The sequence below is a fragment of the Aythya ferina genome (assembly GCF_964211825.1).
Source record: "Aythya ferina genome assembly, chromosome: 2".
Classification (NCBI taxonomy): domain Eukaryota; kingdom Metazoa; phylum Chordata; class Aves; order Anseriformes; family Anatidae; genus Aythya; species Aythya ferina.
Window position 1 is genome coordinate 22,531,383 of NC_140297.1, and position 21,561 is coordinate 22,552,943.

General features: G+C 43.7%; 1 protein-coding gene across 3 annotated transcripts in view; it reads left to right on the forward strand.

The window, feature by feature from the left end:
* The first annotated feature begins 7,544 nt into the window (after positions 1-7,544).
* The window catches only part of FAM171A1 (family with sequence similarity 171 member A1), an 87,884-nt gene continuing 73,867 nt past the window's right edge, over positions 7,545-21,561 (forward strand). Inside the window, exon 1 of one of the 3 annotated variants that reach the window (XM_084509969.1) lies at positions 7,545-8,078. In XM_084509969.1, the coding sequence (XP_084366095.1) occupies positions 8,030-8,078 (49 nt within the window). In that variant the 5' untranslated portion in view covers positions 7,545-8,029. Of the gene's footprint in view, positions 8,079-8,681; positions 8,936-21,561 lie in introns of those variants that run through there. The other 2 variants (XM_084509968.1, XM_084509970.1) reach the window with 2 other exon arrangements.

Genomic DNA, 21,561 nt, shown 5'->3' on the forward strand with positions numbered 1-21,561 from the left:
TTTGGGAGCTAAGAAACTAGTTGCATTTGCTAGCACAGCTGTAGCTGTCTGAGAGATTACTAAGCCTTGATGGGATGTGTGTGGCAATCAGATGTAGAAGAGCAATCATTTGTAAAAAAAAAGAATACCAATAATTGCCTCGATATTTTCACTAGGTAGATAAAAATGAAATTTTCCAAAAAATAATTCTAGTAAGGACTGATGGTAGTGGTGGTATAATATGGTGAAATGAATAGCTAAAATATTTTTTAAAGGTCAGATAAATATATATATATATATATATTTTTTTTTCTGGAGGTTCCATGATTATAATATAATTCTCCATCTTTGTAAATTACTGATAACAGTGAATTATTTCTAGCCACTGTAAAATAGCATTAAAAAAAAAAAAAAAAAAAAAAAAAAAAAAAAAAAAAAGCTGTAACTTTAAAAATCTCTGGTTTGTATGTAGAAAAAAAAAAACAAACTGATGGAGGATTGTCTGTTTGAATCAGCAGATATGTTGTCACCAAATGAACATAAGGGATGAATTCTCATCAGTCAAATAGAACCGTTCCTCAGTTTTGACTAAAGAAGGAAAGAGGCTGGAGTAGGAAGGTGGGAGTCAATGGGGAGGGAGTTGTAGGAATCAAGATTAGGTAAGACTGTTTGAACAAGGGTAGAGTAGTAGGTATGCTCAGTAAAGGGTGAAGCTTAGAAAGATAACCTGGGATAAATGCATGAGATAAAACAAATACAAAGAACGAAAAGGAAGTAAAATGGAAATGCTGTATTTGGAACTATGGGTGAGGGAACAGTAAGCAGGTTTCAAATATGATTAAAATAAGGGAAAGGACAAGGTTTTTGAGGGATTTATAATTTCTAACTGCAAAACTGATGTGCTTGAGAGCACACGGTTAAAGTAAGAAAAAAATTGGACAAGAAAAATAAATGAGATTTTGGCAACGTAGGCAATAGCTGAATCCATGAGAAAAAGCGAAGTGTCCTGAGCAAGAGGAGGTCTGAAAGCAGAGATGACAGGCAGATGGGAGGAAGGGGAGCCAAAGAAAGAAGATGACTGACACAATTGTCTGGAGAACTTTAGCAAAAATCAGTTTTTAAAATCTTGCTAAAATTATGGCTGTTGAGAACAATGCTTGCCAGGCTTTTTTATTGATTTATAAAGTGGTTTCGTTATTTTTCCAAAGTCTGAGGTCTGTACAAAGCCTCTTAATGACAGCTCAGGGCCATTAAGCAAGATCCTTGCATTTTATTTTTGCTGAATTGGAGGGAGAGAACAGAAGGAACTGCCGCTAGGAGGGACAGGGAAGCGCAGTCACTCCCAGGCTCCCAGAACAGAGCTGCACCTGGCTGGGTGCTTGGACGTACATTCCTCCATCACCTTCCAGAAGAGCTGTACCGCTGGGGTTTTCAGTGTTTATTTTGTTTGTTTGTTTGTTTGTTTTTAGTGATTTTATTTATTTATTTTTTTTACTGAGGTGTTTTTAGTAAGGCGTTGCACCAAAGCAGTACTTTAGAAAGCTTAAAATTTATCAGTATGCTTTTGTCATCCTTTACTGCAGCACAAAGATAGTTTGGTTTGTTTACATCTGACATCGATTTTGTTGTGTTTTTAACTGCTTTTGGCAGCTCAATCCCATAAGCGATGTCCAGCAGAGTTTAAATCAAGCTTTCTCCAGAGAAAGTTTTAAGTTCTTCTAGCCCATATCAGAAGGATAGAGTCATTCCTTCCGCTAAACAGAGCCATAAATAACTATAAAGAGGAAAAGAAGGATTTTTGAGCTGAAGAATATCTTTCTCTTAATTACAGTCCATGGTAACCTTATAACAGTCCTTAGTATGAATGTTGTCACTTTTTCTTATCAGAAAATTTATTATGTTGGTGGTCTTACTAAATTCTTAGCTCTCAAAGTCAGGGGCTCAAATGGGGTTTTCAAATATTTGTTGTTTGAGAGTAATGAAAGCAAGTGTGTGTCTATCCATTTGATGCATTATGCATAAATATTATTAAGTCTTCATTATTATTATTAATATTATTAATTCTTATTCAATATTATTAAGTCTTATGCATAAATATTATTAAGTCTTCAGGTTTGCAAGAACTGAGACTCGAGATCAGGACATGCTTAGCTACTCAGCCGTAAGCAAGACCAAAGTCTTGTATTTTGCATGAGAACTGGGGTGGGAGCTGGCAGATGCTGAAATGAATCATAGCTACAGTTCTGTTGTAGAGTATCTGCAGGCAGATACTGAGACCTTGGTTTGCTTGTCAGTGTTCTGATTTTGAATTATCTTCGTGTTTTGTCTTTTGGTTACGTGAAATCCCTTCAGCCTAGCAGTAGGGTTCTGGCTTGTTTGCTGTTAGTAAGCTATCCACAAAGCAACACATCCTCTCCAGCCTATTCCCTGCATAAACTTCTTAGTTAAATAAATAATAATTTGGACATATCCCCACATGCTGATTTAGCATATCCCCACGTTTTGGAGAGAGACTTCCAGCTGCTGCACACTTGAATACATTCTGCCCTAACACAAGAGCAGCAAACTGATGCATCGGTGCGTGGCTTGCCTAGGCACACGTTTCACTGGTAAATATCTAAGTACCAGGACTGGCATTTCTCCACGGGACTGGCAGACTAATGTCTGGATGCCTTTTTCATCGTATGCTTCCTCCAAATGTTTTTCTAGCAGAAGTATGAGTCACTTCAGAAAAGTGGTGGTTTATTGCGCAGTATTTCTGAACTTGCATTTTCCCCTCTATGAAATCTTGAGTAGCATTTTTTGAAAGCCCGTGCCCTAGACTCCTTACAGTGTTTGGGTCAATCCAGACTTTTTTTTCTTCTAAGGTAATTAAATATCATCAATTTTTTTGTTGTTTCAGTCCATTTATCTACAAGACAATCTACAGGAGCTGCCATTCGACTCCAGTAAGCGACAGATGTTTCCTCACAGCACACCAGCCAACGTGGTTATGCAGATCTCACGGAGCCAGACTTGCTGCTGTTCCTGCTAAGAGAACAGCCATGGTGGAAGGAAAATTTGCCACTTCAAAGAGCAGTCTGTGCAGTGGCAGTCACTGCCCTCTCACCTCTCACCCCAGCTCTGTTCTCCCTTTCCACTGCTCTCAACCCCGAGCCTGCTCTTCACCTTCACTTTTCATCCATTGCCAGCTGCTCTTCTGCTAGAAGAGGAAAAGCATCTAGGAAGGAGGACAGCTGTGATCTGCTCATCTTCTGAGCAGACCATGCTGCAGGATGGGTACAAGTTTACAGATGCTGGTGTCTCCTGTAGTTAACAAAAACTCCACAGACCTTTCTCACTTTCCTTCCCCACTGACTTCCCCTTCATCTTTCCCACAGCCCACTGACTCCTTGATCATCCTTTTGTCCCTGCTTCAGGTCCACCACTGCCTCACAGTCTCAGCTGCTGCAGCCCAGCCTCCTAAAACCCCCATTTCAAGTTCAAGATTCCCCCATAGCTTCTCCTCTGCAACCTTTGGGCGATGCTTACAGATCTTTTTTAATCCTACCCCAGTTCTATTCTGGTAGTTCCCACAAGACAATAATTAGTTTAATATATAAACTGGGCAGTAAAACCTAATTTTGGCTTTAATGTTTATTGAAGGCTTGAGCCGGTCCACATCCTTGATTATCAAGGGGGTTACTGTGCATTCAGGTATGGAGATGTATTTCACACGTAACTGTGCCACACTGACTTCCCTATGCAAACAAATACTTAGGTCTTGCTTAGGCAAACATTTCTTCACCTTAGTAGCAGGTACAGGTACTCGTTGACTTTCATATTACTAGCACAGCATGGGTATGGTCTGAGATCTGAAGGGTAAAAGATATTTATGCCAAAGATAGCATTATAATTTTATATCCACACTCAGCGTTGGCTACAGCTAAAACAACAGTTGTGCTCAAGCACTCCTAGATTTCTGGTAAGGATAGGAAGCTGTCATTGTCCTGGCCATAAAAATTTGCTCTCTCTCAAAGATCTAGGACTAGATATCTTCTATAGTTTTAATGTGAAAATGTTGAATACCACAAAATCAGTGGCTGGCTCTGCTTACCAGGAGCATTCCAAAGTAATCTTCAGGGCTTTGTACTCACACACTCACCTTTTATTTATTTATTTTTTAATATTTGGTTGTGTGATCTTGCATATGTCATGTAACTTGCACGCTGGTAAGCAAGGACTCTGCTAGAAATGATAAAAGTACTTCAAAGCCATTCTTAAATGCACACACTGGTATTACCACCCAGAAAGGCTGGATAACAGCTCACTACAGATATGTATTTACGACAAATGTTTGTGCCTCTTGGATCACTGAATTCACTTGCTATATAGAAAATATTTAACTGTTAATGCATTATAGATTTGTCGTTGGCTGTCTGAGCATTGCTTTCAGAAGTTACATTTGTACACATAGAAATAATACCACCTGAAAAGATGTGCTAGAAGATGTGAGAGAGAACAGAAAGGAACTAATTAGCCTGAATTTTTGTTTAAACATATTCAACACACCGTTCAAAAGCATCTGTGAAACTACTCACCATAGGAAACTGAAAATTTTAACTACAAGCCTAACCTCGAAGTAAAATATATAGTCTTCAAGGCACTCTTTGAATACCTGTTCACTAATGCCTGGTGCTAACAGCCTTAGTAATAGCTAATCATGTAGTAAGTATATTAGTATACATGACTTGAATGGTCAACTATTTAGAAATTTGTTCATACAGTGTGAATATATATAATGTGTAGCCTTGGCTTGGACTAGAGGAATAGTAAATGCTGTAGAAAGGAGACATTTTATTTCCCAGCTTGGGTTAAGAATACATCCTGCCCCTGCTGCACCTCCAGTACCAGGGCTCAAATCTCCCTCCTAAATAGAAATGAGCAGAGTTAGCTAAACTCTCACAGGAGCCTGTCTCAGGGCATTTTACTGTATTTCAGTGGGATTTACTGACATCTCTCATGTGTTGTTTACTCAAGCTGCAGGAAATTGGCTCCTTTTTTCCTATAAAGGTGTACAGCCAATAGGTACCAATAATTAAAAAAAAAAAAAAAAAAGGCATAAAAACATGACTGGGGTATTACTGATATTTGTTTAAGTCTGAAGAGGATTTGAACTGAGCTCTAAGACATGAACTATCCCACATGTCACAGTGAGTGTTCATTCAGAAATCAATGGCGTTACCAATACGTCAGTATTAGATACTTAAGTGCTCATTGAAGCAAGGGAGAAAGGATCATCTCAAGAGGAGCTATTTGGAAGAATAGCTTGGTTTCATGACATGAATGGGTGCATTTATGAGTGCTACCATATAATCATATATATAAATTTAGCTTACTTGGGAAAGAGACAAGCCCTGTGTGCTCAGTATAGTCTTTAAGTATATCTGGGCTCCAATAAAGAGAGCTAACACAGGAAGCCTGTGGTATTGTATATATAGCTTGTTTTTAAAATATGCATAGCCTGTTTAGGATCAGGTGTCTGCATCTCATTGCAGAAGGTCAAATTAGTTATGGAAATAGAGTGGAAAACACCGCTTTTCTTTTCATCATCTGAGAAGTTATCTTTAGATGGAATATTGTAATATCAATATAGAGATATTAACTGATACGTCATTTGGAAATAAGAGATCTCTGGATAACCACTTCCCACAAAGCTTTCGTCCTATCTTCACATCTAATTCTCTTCTGTGAAGTGGTAGCAGATAATGGCATCTCTTAGTCATGGATCCAGATTGGCAAGCTGTATTTCCCGGGCTAAATAAAACCTGAAAGCTATGAGACCACTAGCCTTACAAAGTTTAATTTCATAACTTTAAGGTGCCTTACTCAAGTTAGGTAGGGAAACATAACAGGGTAAGGCCAGAGCAGTGTATAATCCTGATGAGTTTTGATAGTTCTCAATGTACAGCCACAGGAGAGGGGCAGGTGCTATGCTGAGTGGCTACACATTGTCTTTCTTATTTGAGGGAAGAAGGCAATGAGGAAAAAACAAAGTTAACTTTCCATACGCCTGTAGCTTTTACTATGAATTACAAACCTTTCTCTTCTGAAACTGCAAATTCATTGAATAATGGGTCAGGTGAACAAATGCCGCCAAAACTGAATCTTGAAACAGAATATTTGTTTAGTAGTGATAAAGCAAAAGTTTATATTTTTTGTAAAACATGATCAAGCCCCATGTAAAGGGCTTTTCACTTTCATAAATGTAAATTCTGGACAAAACTCAGTGTAATATCCTATTTCTCAGTGCAATATCTCATTTCTTTTCCACCCCAACCATTCCAAGGAGATATATTCAACACCAACATTTGATGGCAAAATTGTTATCAAAATATTAATGCTAATAATAAATATCCAGGTACCTTGTTGCTTTAGAATAAACTTTTCCTCATTACATGGACTAATAGTGAAGTACTTTCCAGCCTGTTTCAGCTTGCTCTTGCAAAAACTTGACTCGTGCCAAGTTCTGGTCTACAGAAAATGAAGCATTTTTGATGTAATACAGAAACTTGAAATCTGTTTCCATTGCTACAGCTACCCAGACATACTAATCAGAAATGGAAAAGCACTTCTATGCTGTTTATTTTGCTTCAATGTTCTTAAAATGGCCAACAAAGAGACAAAGTATGGTAGCTCTTTGATGCTATACACAGACTAACGCCTTCTGTGAGGTGATGTAGGGTTTACTGATAATTTAAAACAGCATGCTTTTCAAACAGCAATAATAGTCAAAATTTTGTTTGGAGTCGTTATCTGCTGATGCTGCAAGGACCATGGTATCCGTTTTCTATGAAAGGAATAAAACTATATTCAGAAAAACGCATATCCTTTGTAAGAAATAGGTCTGGCTTTCTTTATGGACAGAGATCTCTCACACTTAACTTTCAAGCTATGACTTTCATCTTATTTGTACTAATTTAAATCCATGGACACCCAAAGAAAGAGAAGTAGGATCTTAAAAAAGGTGGTAGACTGTATGCATTTTTATTTTTTTTTTTTACCATATGGCTAACATTCTTTCTTTATGATTGAATGTGTCATAGTAATGATGGTTGGTGGTTGGACTGGATGGTCTTGGAGGTCTTTTCCAACCGTAATGATTCTGTGATTCTATGATAGTAACTAACAGCCTCCAAGCCTTCATCCAGTTTCTGTTTTAAATCCTCTGGGCTCTTCAGACCATTTTTGGTTCGTTGCAAATGTTCAGACAGGACACGAGACAGTATTCAAATCTTTGTTTTAAGATACAGGGATAAGATCAGATGATCTGTATGTGCTCACTTGGTCTTTTCTTTGAAATGAATAGTCTTTCTGTAACTACTTTTCTCATAGGAATGAGCTTTACAAATAAATCCTCCAAACTCTCAATAAAAATAACAACAATAATAAAAAATAGCAATGTCTACACCATTGTTGTCAAGTCTAAGAAAATGTATTTGAACCTCTTAACAATAAAATCAGGGTAAAATACATTATAATCAATTGGAGTGTCTCCAAAAAGAAAATGGAAAATATTCAAGGATTGCAAAATCAGTTTTATACTTCTGGGATATGAGTTGCATAAAATTCAGTAAGGAAACAACCTGTAGCTTGTGGTAGCTAGTCTGGTTACATACTGAAGTGGTAAACAACTGTATTGCTTCCTATAAATAAATATCCAACATTTTTATGGTAGATTTTATTTAAAAATAGAATTATGTTACAAGTAAAAGTTGAAGCTGTAAAATAAGATGCCTCTATGAGGGATTAAACTTCCAGGTATGCGAACTTCAGCCTTACAGGCAAACAGAAGCATAGACAGCGTTTGGGACCAGATCATGGGAAATCCGTGAGCTGGTGGGGCTGAGGCTTTGCTTTGCACAGCTGTGTAAAGACTTGCCATAATAGTTGGCCCTAGCAGCAGTCAGGAAACACGAGCAGCGCCTGGGAAGCACAACGCTCAGCAGAGCCAGGCAGCCGTGAGCGCTGCGGCATTGTGTCGTCTCCTGGAGAGAAAGCACGCCGAGAGATGTACACCGAGAGATGTACACCGAGAGATGCTCTTACGGATGGGGCAGGTTAAACCTGAGAGAAACCCTCCTGTGAGGCCTGTTAGGATGCGCTGACAGCCACCACCGCATCCCCACGGGCTCTGCAAGGCCACAGCGGGCGCAGAGCCGCCACCTCGGCCTCCAGCATCTGCCTTCAGCCGCTCGCCCTTGCTTTCTTGCCCCATTTCTGAAGGCCCTTTCCACGAAACGATTCCGTGTGCCCAAGCAGCGGAGCCCCGGCTGGCCCTTCGCCCTCCCTAGCCTTTATTTCCAACACCGCTTTCGCCCTGCAACAGGCGAGCAGGCCCCTGCGAGCCACCGCGCCCCTCGCCCGCCTCGTCCCCCCCCCCCCCCCCCCCCCCCCCCCCCGCCGGGCAGAGGCCATTTTGCGGCTGCCGAGGGGAGGCAGGGGGGCGGCGGGGATAGCGGGGACGAAGCCCGGGGGCAGGTAAGCACGGCCGGGCTCCGGGGCTCGGCGGAGGGACCCCCATCGTCCGGCCGCCCCCCTCGGCGGGGCAGGGCCGGCAGGGAGCGCTGTGCCCCCCCGCAGGCAGCCGGGGCCGCGGAGCCCTTCCCCCGTCTCCTCCCCGCCCGGCCCGGGGGGGACGGGGGCAGCGGCGGCCGGGCGGGGAAAGCAGGAGGGGCAGCGCCCGGCAACATGGAGGGAGGCGCGGAGCGGGCCGGCCCCTGATGCGGCTCTTCCTCCTCCTCCTCCTCCTCCTCCTTCTCCTCCTCCTCCTCCTGCTCGGGGCAGCGGCTCCGGCGGCGCTTCGCTTCCCTCCCGGCGGCGATGAGCAGGTCGGCGGCGCTTCTCCTCTGCCTGCTGGGCTGCAACGTCTGGAAGGCGGTGACCAAAACCTTAGGGGCGCCCGAGGCGGCTCAAGGTCGGTGCGGGGAGGAGGGCGGCGGGACCGGCCCGCTTTGTGCCGCGGCTCCCCGGAGCTGGAGGCTGCATCGTGCCAGCAGCCTTGGGCGGTGGGGGGGGACCGGGGAGAAATCGGGGGGAATTGGGGGGGGGGGGGCGATGGGAGACCCCCTCCCGGGGACAGCCCCGCGGTGCGACCCCCGCGGCTGGGGAGCTTTTGTTAGCGGCAGGGGCTGCCGCCGGCCTCATTGTGCGGCCCCCTCGCTCCTTCCCTCCCTCCCTCTCTCCCTCCCTCTCTCCTTCCTTCCCTCCCCGCTTCTCGAGCTGTTGCATTGCGTCCATCCCCCCCGGCAGCCCTCCTGCCGCAGGGCCCGGGGTTGGGGGGCGCCCGGCTCCTGGCCCCAGCTCCTCGCCCCCCTTCTGTGGGGCCGCCGTGCTGCGGGCTCGCCCCCTTCCCCCGGGGCTGGCCGGGCCCCGCAGGGACGTTTTGGGGCCTCATCCCGGCCTTTTGTTCGGTGCAGAGGGCTGGGGCAGCCGGGGAAGGCGATTTGATGGCCTGGCACCCACCAGCACCTCTGGGCTGGGAGCAGGAGCCCCGCTGGGGCGAGAGCCCAGCACCCCGGGGTGCTGTGGGGGTGCCCCTGTGGCAGTCGCTGTCCTCCTGGGCCCAGTTGTGCTGCCCTGCACCTTGCAGGTACCCGTGGGCAGGGTGTGGAGCAGCACCTGCCCCATAACCTGTACCCTGTGTGGATGCCAGGTGGGTAGGAGGCGATGCTCCGTGCCCTGCTGGCTCCCGGCGTGGTGTGACGGGAGAGCTGCTCCTCGCTGCGCCTGGAAAAGGGCCCTGCAGCAGCAGTGCGACCAGGACTGTGTCAGAAAGCAGAAAACCTGGCGACCTGGTGGTCCTGAACGTGCCAGGCCCTGGATGTGCCACGATTAAATGCATCTCCAGCATCGCCAGTTGCCTCGTAGCTTGCGCTGTCAAGTGGCCGCGCACCAGCAGGAATGGAAGAGGTCTTACTCCAGCTCAGCCCCCGTGGCTGTGCTCAGTGGCCTTCTTCCCTCTGCGGTAGGATGGAAGTGCATCTTGTAAAGAGGGTGCTTGTGTCCCGTTTCCTATAAGCTTTCCTGTCCTGCCCTTCATTAAGACTCAGTAAGCGATGCTTGCCACAAGAAATGAAGGAATACGTTCAAAGTAATTTTTTTTTGACTTTTTTATAGTTATGGTATACGCTGTAGGTAGACTCTTGTGCTAATATAGAGTATTCAAAAGGTGCTGGTATCTCGTAGCAAAACCTACCATGCTAGGCGATCTGATGTCAATGTCATATTCAGTCCTTCTTTTAAGGACAGAACATCAGCTGTTACAAAATAAGTACTAAACTATGACTCAAGGGCCATTAAACTCAGGACTGTATTGAGTTTACTGATAGGTGAGATGGGGAGAAAAAGACCTGTGTGCATCCCTTGATGCTAGCTAGGACGTGGTATCTGAAGTTCTATTGTAATTTCTGTATCATAGGAGAAATCTGTTGTATGCACGATGAGAATGGTGAGGTATCAGCAAAATTAATGCTTTTCAACTGTCCTGTTGATCTTACCTCCTACTGTAAGCTCAGCTCAGTGTATCTTGGAGAGACTTGTCTCCATAGCTGCTGCATTCCCATCAGAACTGCTAGCTGATGATTTAAGTAATAGCAGCTATGTCAGTGAGTTGAGAACATTTGGATGTAGATGGAACGGTCTAATTTTATCTTCAGTGTAAGAGCAGCTCAGCTTTCATAGGTAGCATTATTTCCCAAATTCTTATTGTGAGCTTTGGATGTCTGCATTGGTAAATGGCTATGTAGAGCTGATCTAGCACTGAAGCATGAGCTGTAATTATTAGTTACCAGCTATTTACTGTGAATCTCTTTTAAAAAAGCTTGTGATGCAAAATTGTTGTTTGTGTACCCATCAGGTGTGAACATCAGGGGGATGGGGATGGGGAAGCGTTTTAGCACCCCGCACATTCCTTGTTTGTGTGCTGAGCACAGCAAGCGCTAAGTGGTTGTACAGCTTAAACCAACTGTTTTTTTCCCTCCTGCCCTTTAGCACCGTGGTGATAGTTCTAGCTACAGGTGAAGAGAGAGCACCACTGCCAAAGTTTAGGGATGCATGCAGATGACATTCTTTCCTCTGAATGGATGTACCCCCTGTGGCTGGGAAGAGACTAGAGTACCAAGGGATCCGAATGAAGGTGGAGGTGAGAAAACCAGAGGATGCTATTGTGAAGTAATTGCTTCAACTGCAGTATTTATTACTGGACAGATTACAAGAGACTATGGCAGAATCCTCCCTGTGGTGGGATAGGTTAGATGAGACATATAGTTAAGATTTTCCATTCCTCTGTTAATGTGAATATGTCTTGGACTTGGAGCTATTTTAACATGGGATATGTAGCTGGTGTCCTGGTTCAGGAAGGGAAGATGAGCGAGTCTTTGCATCTAGCATTTCTTTTTCTCACTGCTCTCGGCCTTCTGTTCAGACGATTCCAGCCTGAAATTCTGCTCAGGCAGGCTGGTTACATAATCGGTGAATATGGAAAGTACTGGTAATTAAGCTCCGCATTTAGCACCCTATTTAGAAAATTGGATGACTTTGGCAGGCTGTTACCTTATTTGGCTCATTATGCAGATACAGTGTGGCCTCCGAAGGTCACAGAGGTAACCTGTAAGTGTCAGTAAGTGGAAGAATTTTTTTTTTTTTTTTTTGTACACCAGAGTCCATGCAGATGAGTTATTCATTTTTGTCATTACTGGGCCTTAGCACCCCAGCAATGAAGTTGTTAGAATTCCAGGAAAATACTTTAAGGATTGATATGATGTTCTCTTTAATTTCTCTCACATGCTTACAACCTGGCCAGTGTTTCAAACGGGACTAAATTATATTTGATTTTTTTAAAAAATGTTCTATTATTTATTTCGAAACTTAAATTGGTTTGAATGTATACTGAAATTAATGTATAGAAATTATAATTAAAAAAAATAATATTAAAAAAAAAAAACACAAGCAAACAAAAATACCCACAACCCCTTAGGCTGGATTTTGACTGTCAGTTGGTGATTTGGCTGAGTACAGCTGAAATACTCGATGAGCCTCTTCACGTGAGCAGCCCCTTTTAAACTTTGGGAGCCTTGGCAAGGTGGGAGTTTAAGAGTTATGTGAGGAGGCGACAGGAACCCGGGCAGAATGCAAGAGAAATCAGTGTAATTTGAGAGGGGTTCAATCTCTTTGTTGGCTTTTAACTTTGCTTTGCAGTGGAAAGCGATGATGATTCATTCGTGGATGCTAGGGAGGATCTCATAAAAGAACTGCTCCAGTATTACGTTGTCGTGCAGAAGCCCAGGATGGCTTTCAGCTGATGCAGTGGATATAGGTTTTAATTTATGTCTTCCATGGTCTTTATGCTTTGTTAGTTGTTCAAAACTAAGAAGTTTTGAATAATAAAATAACACATTTGAATAATAAATAACATCCAGTTCAAGAACTGTTCTGCTGGTAGACGCGTGTGCTCAGGCTGTCCCAACTTTGTAACCACGGGATAAGATCAGGCAGATTGTTTTTTCCTAGCGTGATGGTGAATAAAAGTTCAGCTGTCACAACTTAGTCAGAATCCACAATATCTTCACCCTCTGGGTGCATGGGCGATAGGGAAATTGATGCTTGAGTGCTGCTTGCCTGCGTGCAACCAGGCATTACATTACTTGGTGCTGTGAAAGCCAATTTCACAACCATTTCAGCTGGACATTTTGGAAAGGTTTCTTCTCTGGATGGTTCAGTAACTGCAGTGAAGAGACCCTCAAGTTCTTGGCTTCTTTTTAAGCCACTTATGCCAGGCTTGCAGTTCTAGCTGTGATGGTAGATAAAGTTAAGATGAAGTAAAACCAGTCATCTCTTTCATCTTGCACTGCTGCACCATCTCTTCTCAATCTGCCATAAATTACCGATGTCCTTCAAATGCAAACATTAGTTTCCACTCTGGTGAGTCCATTTGTGGTCTCAGTGAAATAAACTGCTCTAAAACAGCACAAAAGATGTTTTAGTTTAGGAGGAACAAGTTGTTTGCTTAGTGCTAAATGGTATTGTAAAATCTGAATGAGGGGGATGTATTTGTTGGTTTCATTGGTTATCAGATTAAGAAAAATGCTAAACTTTTTCGTGTTTACCTTAAACTCCTAATGCTTGCAGATGGCATGCTGAGAGCTGGGCCAAATGAACAATTGCCTTGGTGAGTGCATGGTGTAAAATTGCAGCCTTTCTGGCGAATGTTTGTGTTCACCTTTTTGGCTTGTATTACTTCGCAGTGAGTGGTTCAGCATCCAGTACGTGCGGTTAGGAGCACGCGTGTATGCGCTCGTCAGGGGGTGGCGAGTTCCCACGCTGGCTTCCCTGTGCCACTTGTCTGCTTGAGCCTTGAGATGGTGTTAATCACGTGTGTTCCCTAATACACAGGGAAAAACAACCTTTTCCCTTCCTCTCTTGTTTTTTTTTTTAATTGTTTTTGTTTTTAACCTTATACTGACACCTCTGACTGGATGAGACCTGGTTCGTGAAAGTTTTAGGGTTGCCTGCTTTCTGTGCCGACTGCTGGCCAAGTGAAGGGTTTCAGATAGCAGTCCCCTCTCTACAGGAGAGGTTTCTTGGAGCAATGAAATCCAATTTTACCATATGCCCGGTACCTAACAGAAGCCTCGGTGTATGTGTGTGGGGATGGAGGGCGGGTTGTGCCTTCAGGGTCATTGGAAAACTTGAGAAATCTTCAGTGATTTTGGTGCACTGAGTGGTAGGAATGTCACTGCCTGCTGTTAGAACAAACTTCAGATTAGTTCTGTACTCCTGTAAATAAGCAATGACTACCAGCAGTCTTGGTGTATGAAGAAAAATGAGAGCAAAACTCATGGAAGGGAGACTTAATGTATGATGTGGGGGTTAAGGACCATTCCCACAAGCTTCTCCTAGTGAATTCGTTTCACAGAATGGTTTGGGTTGGAAGGGACCTTAAAGACCATCCAGTTCCAGCCCCCTGCCATGGACAGGGTGGCATTCCCTATGAAGTTATATTTCCTAAGGCAGGAGCAAAAGAGAAGATGGAATACATTATAATGCAAATAACCAGCACACGTTTCTTAAAGGCAAAACTAAACTCCATGACAAGGAATGGGCATGCTGCCTTCTACACAGCAGCTGTGAACATCTCACATGGAGGAGATTCACTGCCTGTCCAGCAGCAGTTCATCTGTCACCACAAAGCAGCCTCCCCAGGGTGGATGCACAGGGCAGCTTGTGCTGCTGCGTGACAGTACGGGTGCGTGCCTTGGCTTCTGGGTAGCAGTGTGGTTGGAAGTGATGCTGCTTGCAGGTATTTGCAATTTTTCCAGTCCATTTGATCAATCCAATTGTCATCTACCTCGAACCAGTGATGTAGGGAGAGAGTTACTGTTTCCAGTCAGCCAAAGGCAAATCAAACAGCCTCCAAAATGTCTGCAACTTGAAGTCAAGGTGTGCGTTTTCAGTACTTCTTTTTTTGTGACACTGATGTTTACCTTGTATGGCCCTTTTTGTAGGATTAATTTCCCTTTGCACCGGCATGTATCAGTTCCGCCTTTGGATCCGAAGAAAGGCAGCTTCTGTGAGAGCTGTGGTGTTGGTGTCCTGCCTCTCCCGCAGGTCTCGGGGGTTTTGCTGTGTACCTGTCGGGCAGCACAAGTAAGGAAGACAAGAAACCTGTGTAAAGAGGCTTGTATTTACTAGAACAAACAAGTAATACAAAAATTTTTACGTTAATTTACCTGGGGGGGGAAAGGACATCTTAATTTCTTAGTCTATTCCAACAAGTTTTTGTGAGGGGAAGGAATCCAACCAACCTACCTGTAGCAGCGCTTTTTAGAACCTGCCATATACACTAAAACGTTTTGTTATAGGAAATACCAAAGAGAACTGAGTCCTTTTTTTTTTTTTTTTCCAGAAATTCCAGAAACATTTTCCTGTAAGCTGGTTTACATTAAGTTTTCAGCTAATGTAATATCTGGCTTGTTGTGCATGGGTAATAAGCATTATAGACATGCTTTTTCGGAGCACCATCTTTAGTTTTATTGGAAACTGGAAGGATGCATTTGTTACTACGGAGCCATAAGAATGTGAACATACTGTAATTTGTTCTTGCTTTTAATAAATGCATTGAATCTTTCACTTTAAAATATTAACACAGAATCCTATCTGACATATGGCAAGTCTGGGACCTTGAAAGCAGGATTCAGCACAAGGCTACATTTTTCATTCCTTGTGAAATGCCGGTGGGTCAAATAATGTGAAATGTTCTGTTTCGGATATACCCATTTTGCTTTTTTGCTTGTTTGAAGAGCAATGAATTTAGAGATGATCTGAAAGGAAAATTAATTTATGTACAGTATAATCTGTAAATTTGGCTCCCGTGCTGACTGCGTGGGGGGTTGGGTATATTTAAACAGAGCTGCTGTTAGTGCAAAGTATACAATGTAGAATAGAAGTGGTCTAAGTGCAGGCAGGGCACAAAAACACCTCTGGAAATCCAATATTGAAGTTATCTTTTAATTGTTCCTGCTGCTAGTTTTTGCAGTTCTACAAGCTGTCACCGTGGGTGAAATCCTGTCCTTATCCATTATCTGTGCACCTCGTACACCAGGCGGTGAAGCAGAAACCTGTCACTGTGAGCTGAAACCTGTACCTGCACCGGTGGGAAGCTCAGCTGTGCTGCTTGCTGGTTGCGTGGCAGATAGTGAGGCAAGTAAGGGATGGGGATGAGCCCGTATAAACCTTGCTGGACTTGGGGTGACTCCGCAGGGGCCACCCTCAGCCTCCCCACTTTATGGGAAGCAGACTTTGAGGAGCCGCAGTGGCAGCAGTGGTTAGCGGGGAGGAAGCAGGGACGTGGGGGAAGCCGAGGGAAGGAAGCAGCAGCATCCTTTTGGCACGGGGGCAGCAACAGAGCTAAATCCAATAAAGTGCAAAATGCTTCCATTTTTTTTCAAGAAATCCCAGCTGCAAAAGTGATGGAGAACTGTTGTACCGAGTGGTAGGTGTGGGTAATGTAATAGCGAAGTTTAACAGGGAAAGGGAGCTTAATTTAACAGTCAGTAAATGCCAAGGTAAATAAGAGGTAGAGTTATAAGGTAATCCTGCTTTGCTTAAAACAAAAAGGAAACAAACAAACAAACAGACAAAGAGGCCTTTCTTCTTCTTGGAGATGTTTCTAGAGGTGATAGCAATGTTGGGAGCACCCAGTTTCATCCTACATTGGTGATCAACATTACTGAAAATGCTGTCGTCTTCTATCCTTTAGAAGCAAAGCTGTATACTAACGTGGCAACAAGTGTTTCTCCAGTGATGTTATGAGACTTCCTTGATTTTAAAAAAAGAAAAACAAACAAACAAAAATGTAAATGCTTTATTTAGGCTGTTGCTGGGAGGAAATAAATGTATTGGCAGTTTTATCTATCCCTCTTGCTCTCCACCTTATGCCTTGGGCATTTGTGCAAAGTGAAAGGTTGAGATCCAGACATCTCATCTCTCACTTGGTGCATGAGCGTATGACTTCCCATGCAAAGGACATGCAATTGTCATCCTGGGTGGGATGCATCTCGCCTCATTCAGGCATCTGCATCTTAGTCAGTCGTCTGCAGTCCTCCCGCAGACACAACCATCTGATCTATCCAGCTAATGGAGCTGAGCGTCGTCGCTGCTACCCAGGGCAAGCACCCTGAGTCAGATGAATCATGCTGCAGCATCCGCTGGCTGTAGGGATCTCTGCTGATAGCCCAGCAGCCCGGGCACTCCCCAGAAATGCTTTTTGCACTCCCATTTAGTCAGATGAATCCTCCCCTAGATATCATAACTGGAAGTCTCATCAGGACGCTGTTGCCCTGAGCTTAAGAGCTACTGAGTACGTTGCACATAACCACTGCTGAAGGAATGAAAGCACACCCATGGCCTGCCTGGCTGGGTTACCATGCATTTCTCAAGGCTCAAACCAGTTGTTGTCTACGGCACTATTTTACATTTCTAAACCATTTGTCTTTGTAGTGTTACGTTTATGAGTCTTAAGTGTTTTCCTCCCAAGGGTAAATAAACAAAAAGAAAGGTTTAGAAGCAAGTAAGGAGGCTTGCTGAGTTGTTTGGGCTTGTCTCCATGTTGTTTTTTTCCCCACAGTTTTAATGAGTTTTGTGTTCCCAAGAGTTGATTTATTCTGGATTAAGCTGCATTGTTACTCTCACCTTTGTCTGTTTTCTCTCTTACTGGCATCTGTGTAGCTGGGTGATAAATCAGGTGGAGGAAGTTACCCCACTGAAAACACTTGTACACACAGGGTCAGTTTTCACCTGGATCACTTCCCAAGTCAGGTAGATTCCCTGGGAGTTACACAGATGCTGCTGCTGGTGCAGAGGAAGGGGCTGAGAGGAGCTGGTAAATGAAAACGAGGGCTTCATGGTAGCAGTGCCAGTTGTTGCAGGATTAAATCGATTGTAGTACTACAGTGTAAATAACAGGGGACAACTTCTAGCAAGTGAGCTGTTTTATAAGTGAGACAACTGTTGAAAGTTTTTTACCACCTCTTTGCTCAAAAAAATAAGGTATGAAGACTTTCTGGATAACTCATTTGCTCACAGGAGACTGAGAAAACTGCACTGGAGCTTGGGGCAGTGCATATGGCCTCGCGGATGTATTCATGGATGGTTTGAGATGCTTGCAGCTGTCTGTCTGCAGCAGGACAGGTTGTTCTCTCTGCTACTCCACTTCGTGCCTGGTCGTTTCGGCAGAGTTTTGTCCATGGTTTAAGCCGATGTGACTGCGGTACGTAGCGCTCACCAGTTTTTCCACCAGTTGTAGAGGAACGTGGGTTAGCACCCGAGTCATCTTGGCTCTGCTCTCAGCCCCTCCCTCAAGGCCTGGGAGGAAAGGATGCTTTTTGGCCAAATGAAAGGTGGAAGAAAGGCAGAGGGCAGGCCTGGGTGCTTAACATAGCATCCTGATAGAGCAATTTTTATCAGCTAACTACAAGTATGTGATTTGGTGCAATTACTGCCTGGCGCCTGATAGCGGCTGGGCACTCCTCTCACACCTCTCTGTCGGCCAGAGCAAATCCCGCTTTCCTCCAGGTAATTGCCTTGCTCTCCTTAGTTATTGCGTTTCTGCGTTGATGGCTCCTCCTTTGGGGTGTCTGCTGAGAGAGAAGACATGAAAACTTCTTATCCTACCCTTCTTCTTTCTGTTCCCGTCCTGGCCTTCTCCTACCTTGACAGGCTCGGAGGGCTTTTGCCTCACACCAGCAGGAAGCTCTGAAAGCTCAGGGAGCGTGTGTGGCGGCTTTTCATTTCTGCTGGGGTCGGGTGGGCAATGCTAGGGCATGAAACGTGTTCAGGAGCTCTGCAGACAGCACTGGGCTGTGGGGGTGAGGCAGACGAGGACGGGAAGGTGCTGCTGGGCAGCCCGGCGACAGCTCGCCCAGGCGCCGCGTTGTGTTTGCAGAAGGGGTGGCATCGGCCCGAGGTGGCAGCGAGAGCTGTTCCCTCTGCTCTGCCCTGAATCGTGCTCCTGGCAAGTTCGGAAACCTGCTGAGCAGCACGCTGACCTGGACAAATATTACAGTAGTTTAAAGAGCTACTTGTGGTAATAATGTTGACAGGCACTGCGGAGCACAGCAATATACTCGCTCTTTTAGCTTTCCTGTTAGCACCCAGAGCGTTCCTGCGACTCAGCTTATTTCAGCCCGTGGTGCTGCAGTCAAGGTCCTGGCAAATAACTTAACTTTGCAGCAGTCTCTGGGTTCATGATGTATGATTTACAGGAGCCAGGAACACAGATGGTTGAAACGAGAGCTGTATTTCTGTTGTTTTGCAGGGTGTCTGTGTGGGGGAAGTGTTACTTTTTGTGTTTTGTTTTTTTTTTTTTCTCTCCCCCCGCTATTAAAACTTTAATATGAAGAAGCTCATTTTCTTCAAAAGTTAAGATTTTCTTTGTTCTTACCGGGATGGTTATTTTCATTCTTTAGCATACTGCTTGTTAAAACTTTTTTCGAGGGAATTATGGCACTGGACTCAGTCGATGTAAATGTTGTTGTTAGCAGCCTGTGTGAAAATTACAAAATACACTTGCTCCAAGCAGTCTGAAGCAGTAGGAGCGAGAGCTTCTGATGGGATGAATTTCAAATTTTCTTATTGCTGCAAGCTATTGGGTTGTAACTGCAGCAGGCTTCAGAATATTAAGCTGGTAAAAGTACTTTTAAATATCGGTTGTTGAAGGAAGAGAACCTACATGTACTAAAATTCATGCTGAAAACCATTAGCTTTTCCAGACGTTTGATTAGATAAGAACTTCCTTCTTTACATCAGATCTGAATAGCTATCTGCTCTGTGAAGCTTTACCGCAGTGAAAACTGCTTGGCACTCCTTAGCTGGGTTAAAAATCTGACTGGAGATCTTGTTTTAATTAGTAATTTTACCTGTGAGCGTGTAGTTAATCTTTCATTAACATTCTTTTTTTCTTTTCTTCTTTTTTTTTAAAGCATGATTTACTGTCATTGCAGAAAGATAGCTACAGAAGTCAACTTAGCAGACATCCTTAGAGAAAGGATCAAAGCTGTGTCATGTCACACGTTAACCTTCAGCACAGACAAATCTTTGGGCTTTCAGAGGTGAGGGGCTAGGTAACAGAGCCAAGCCTTTTTTTTTTTTGATGCTGTTGTAGAAAGGTAATGCTTTTACCCTAGTGCAAGAAAATACTGTATATGTTCATTTAGTGCATAATTTAAGTGAGCGGCCCAAACTTTCAGAAATTATTCTGTGGTGAAGAAAAATTAAAAAAAAAAAAAAAAAAAAAAGTAATTGTAAGCTCTCAAGATCAAACTCTTATAAATAAATGATAGTCCTGTAGGTTCAGTCATAGCAGTGGAGGATCTGTTTACCATGGGTGATTGCACATAAACAAAGATGCTTTTTAATATCTGGTGCATTCGAGTATTAAAAGCCTTGCATCAGTTAGCCACTCAGAATGGTCAAGTGTCGTCTCCCCTTACCCCGAGCCTGGCTGCATGGTGGGAAAGCTGAAGCTCAAATCAGGCCAAACTCCTTCTCAGGTGACGTTTCTTCAGTTCATGCATGCCTGTGCTTTACAAAACCGTGGTGATTTTAGCTTTTACAAGAAGTTATGTGTTTAATTGGAGGAAGAGTGAATGCACAGCAGTGTTTCCTGACCATGATGTGGGCAAAACTTTCATTGCTTTTACATTCACTGTTACTTTATGCCACTCTGTCTACTGTTACTCAGATTAGCTGCTAATAAGGATGTGTTCTAAATAATCCATTGTGAAAGAGCTTTGTGGATCTGGGGGCTGACCATAAATAGTATATGACAAGATCAGGTTGCTGGCTGGTCATTGATTATGTGTCTTTTTGACCTTTGTTAGTCAAAATGTTGTTAAGTCAGAAGCACTTTGGACAGGTTTTGAAGGAGGTACCTGTGGTCACCAAGAGGAGTAGCACTTTCTCTTGCTCAGCTGCATCTCAAAGTTGTTCTTACAGCGTGTTGAGTGGTAAAATAAAAGTTTGTATTAATAAATGGGCATAACTTTGAAATAGAAGTAACACTTGTTGCTTCAAGAGCTTACTCTCTATCCACAGGATGGGGAAGATACTCAATTTGTGCAGAAGATGAGTTGAGGAGTACAGAGAAAGCACAGTGATGGAGATGGCACACTGTCCAGGTGAGGGCTGGGAAGTAAACCCAGGCCATACAAAAACTGAGGGTCTTAATTCCTGCTGCTTTTACTTCAGTGTTCAGGGACTGTTTAAGGAATTTACTGGTATTCAGCCAGCAGTTACTGCAGGACCCTCATGAAATTATTTTCAGGTTTTGTCACCTTTTTCTTGCCATTCCATGCTTTTCTTTGTCACGCTTGCGTGAGTGTAAGCAGAAATGCCAGGAGCTGCCTGGCCCTGGGCAATGAAGCTTCCCCAGCCTGGGCTGGTGTTCAGCAGGTGTGGAAGGCAGACAGCAGCCGCCTCGGTGACCATTGCTGCTATCCTGATGTTCGAATTTGAGGTTGTTTTTTGTAAGTAGACACAGAGTCACTTGTCCCCAAAATGGATGATGATCATCTTGGTTTCTGAATCTGTCTAATTAAAGTAAGAAAAAAATAGCATAATGATGATAAGGTGGGCACGTAAAACTTCAGTTTAGGAAGCGAAATTTGAATGAATTCCAGCTACAAGTACTAAAAACCTTCTTCCTTTTCCTCTTACTCTTTCCCTTACCCCCTCCCTATTGAATTGAGCTAAATTTTAAAACTAACTTCAGCCTACCAGAAGACAACCTACATTTCCAAAAGCAGTCATGTGAACAAATCTGTATTTCAAACGTAACTTGCAAGCTTGATGTTGTTAGTAACATCAGTCTCATTTCATCTTCCTAAGCACCAGGGGAACAAAACACCTTGAATCCAAGGTGCTGTTAGAAAGTCAGTGATTGTTTGTAGTTAACAGTAAAGAAAATATTGTAAGAAGCAATTATTTTATCTCAGAGTGAGGCAGTGCAAACAAACGTTGATTTCAGAGAAATATGCTGGTAACTAA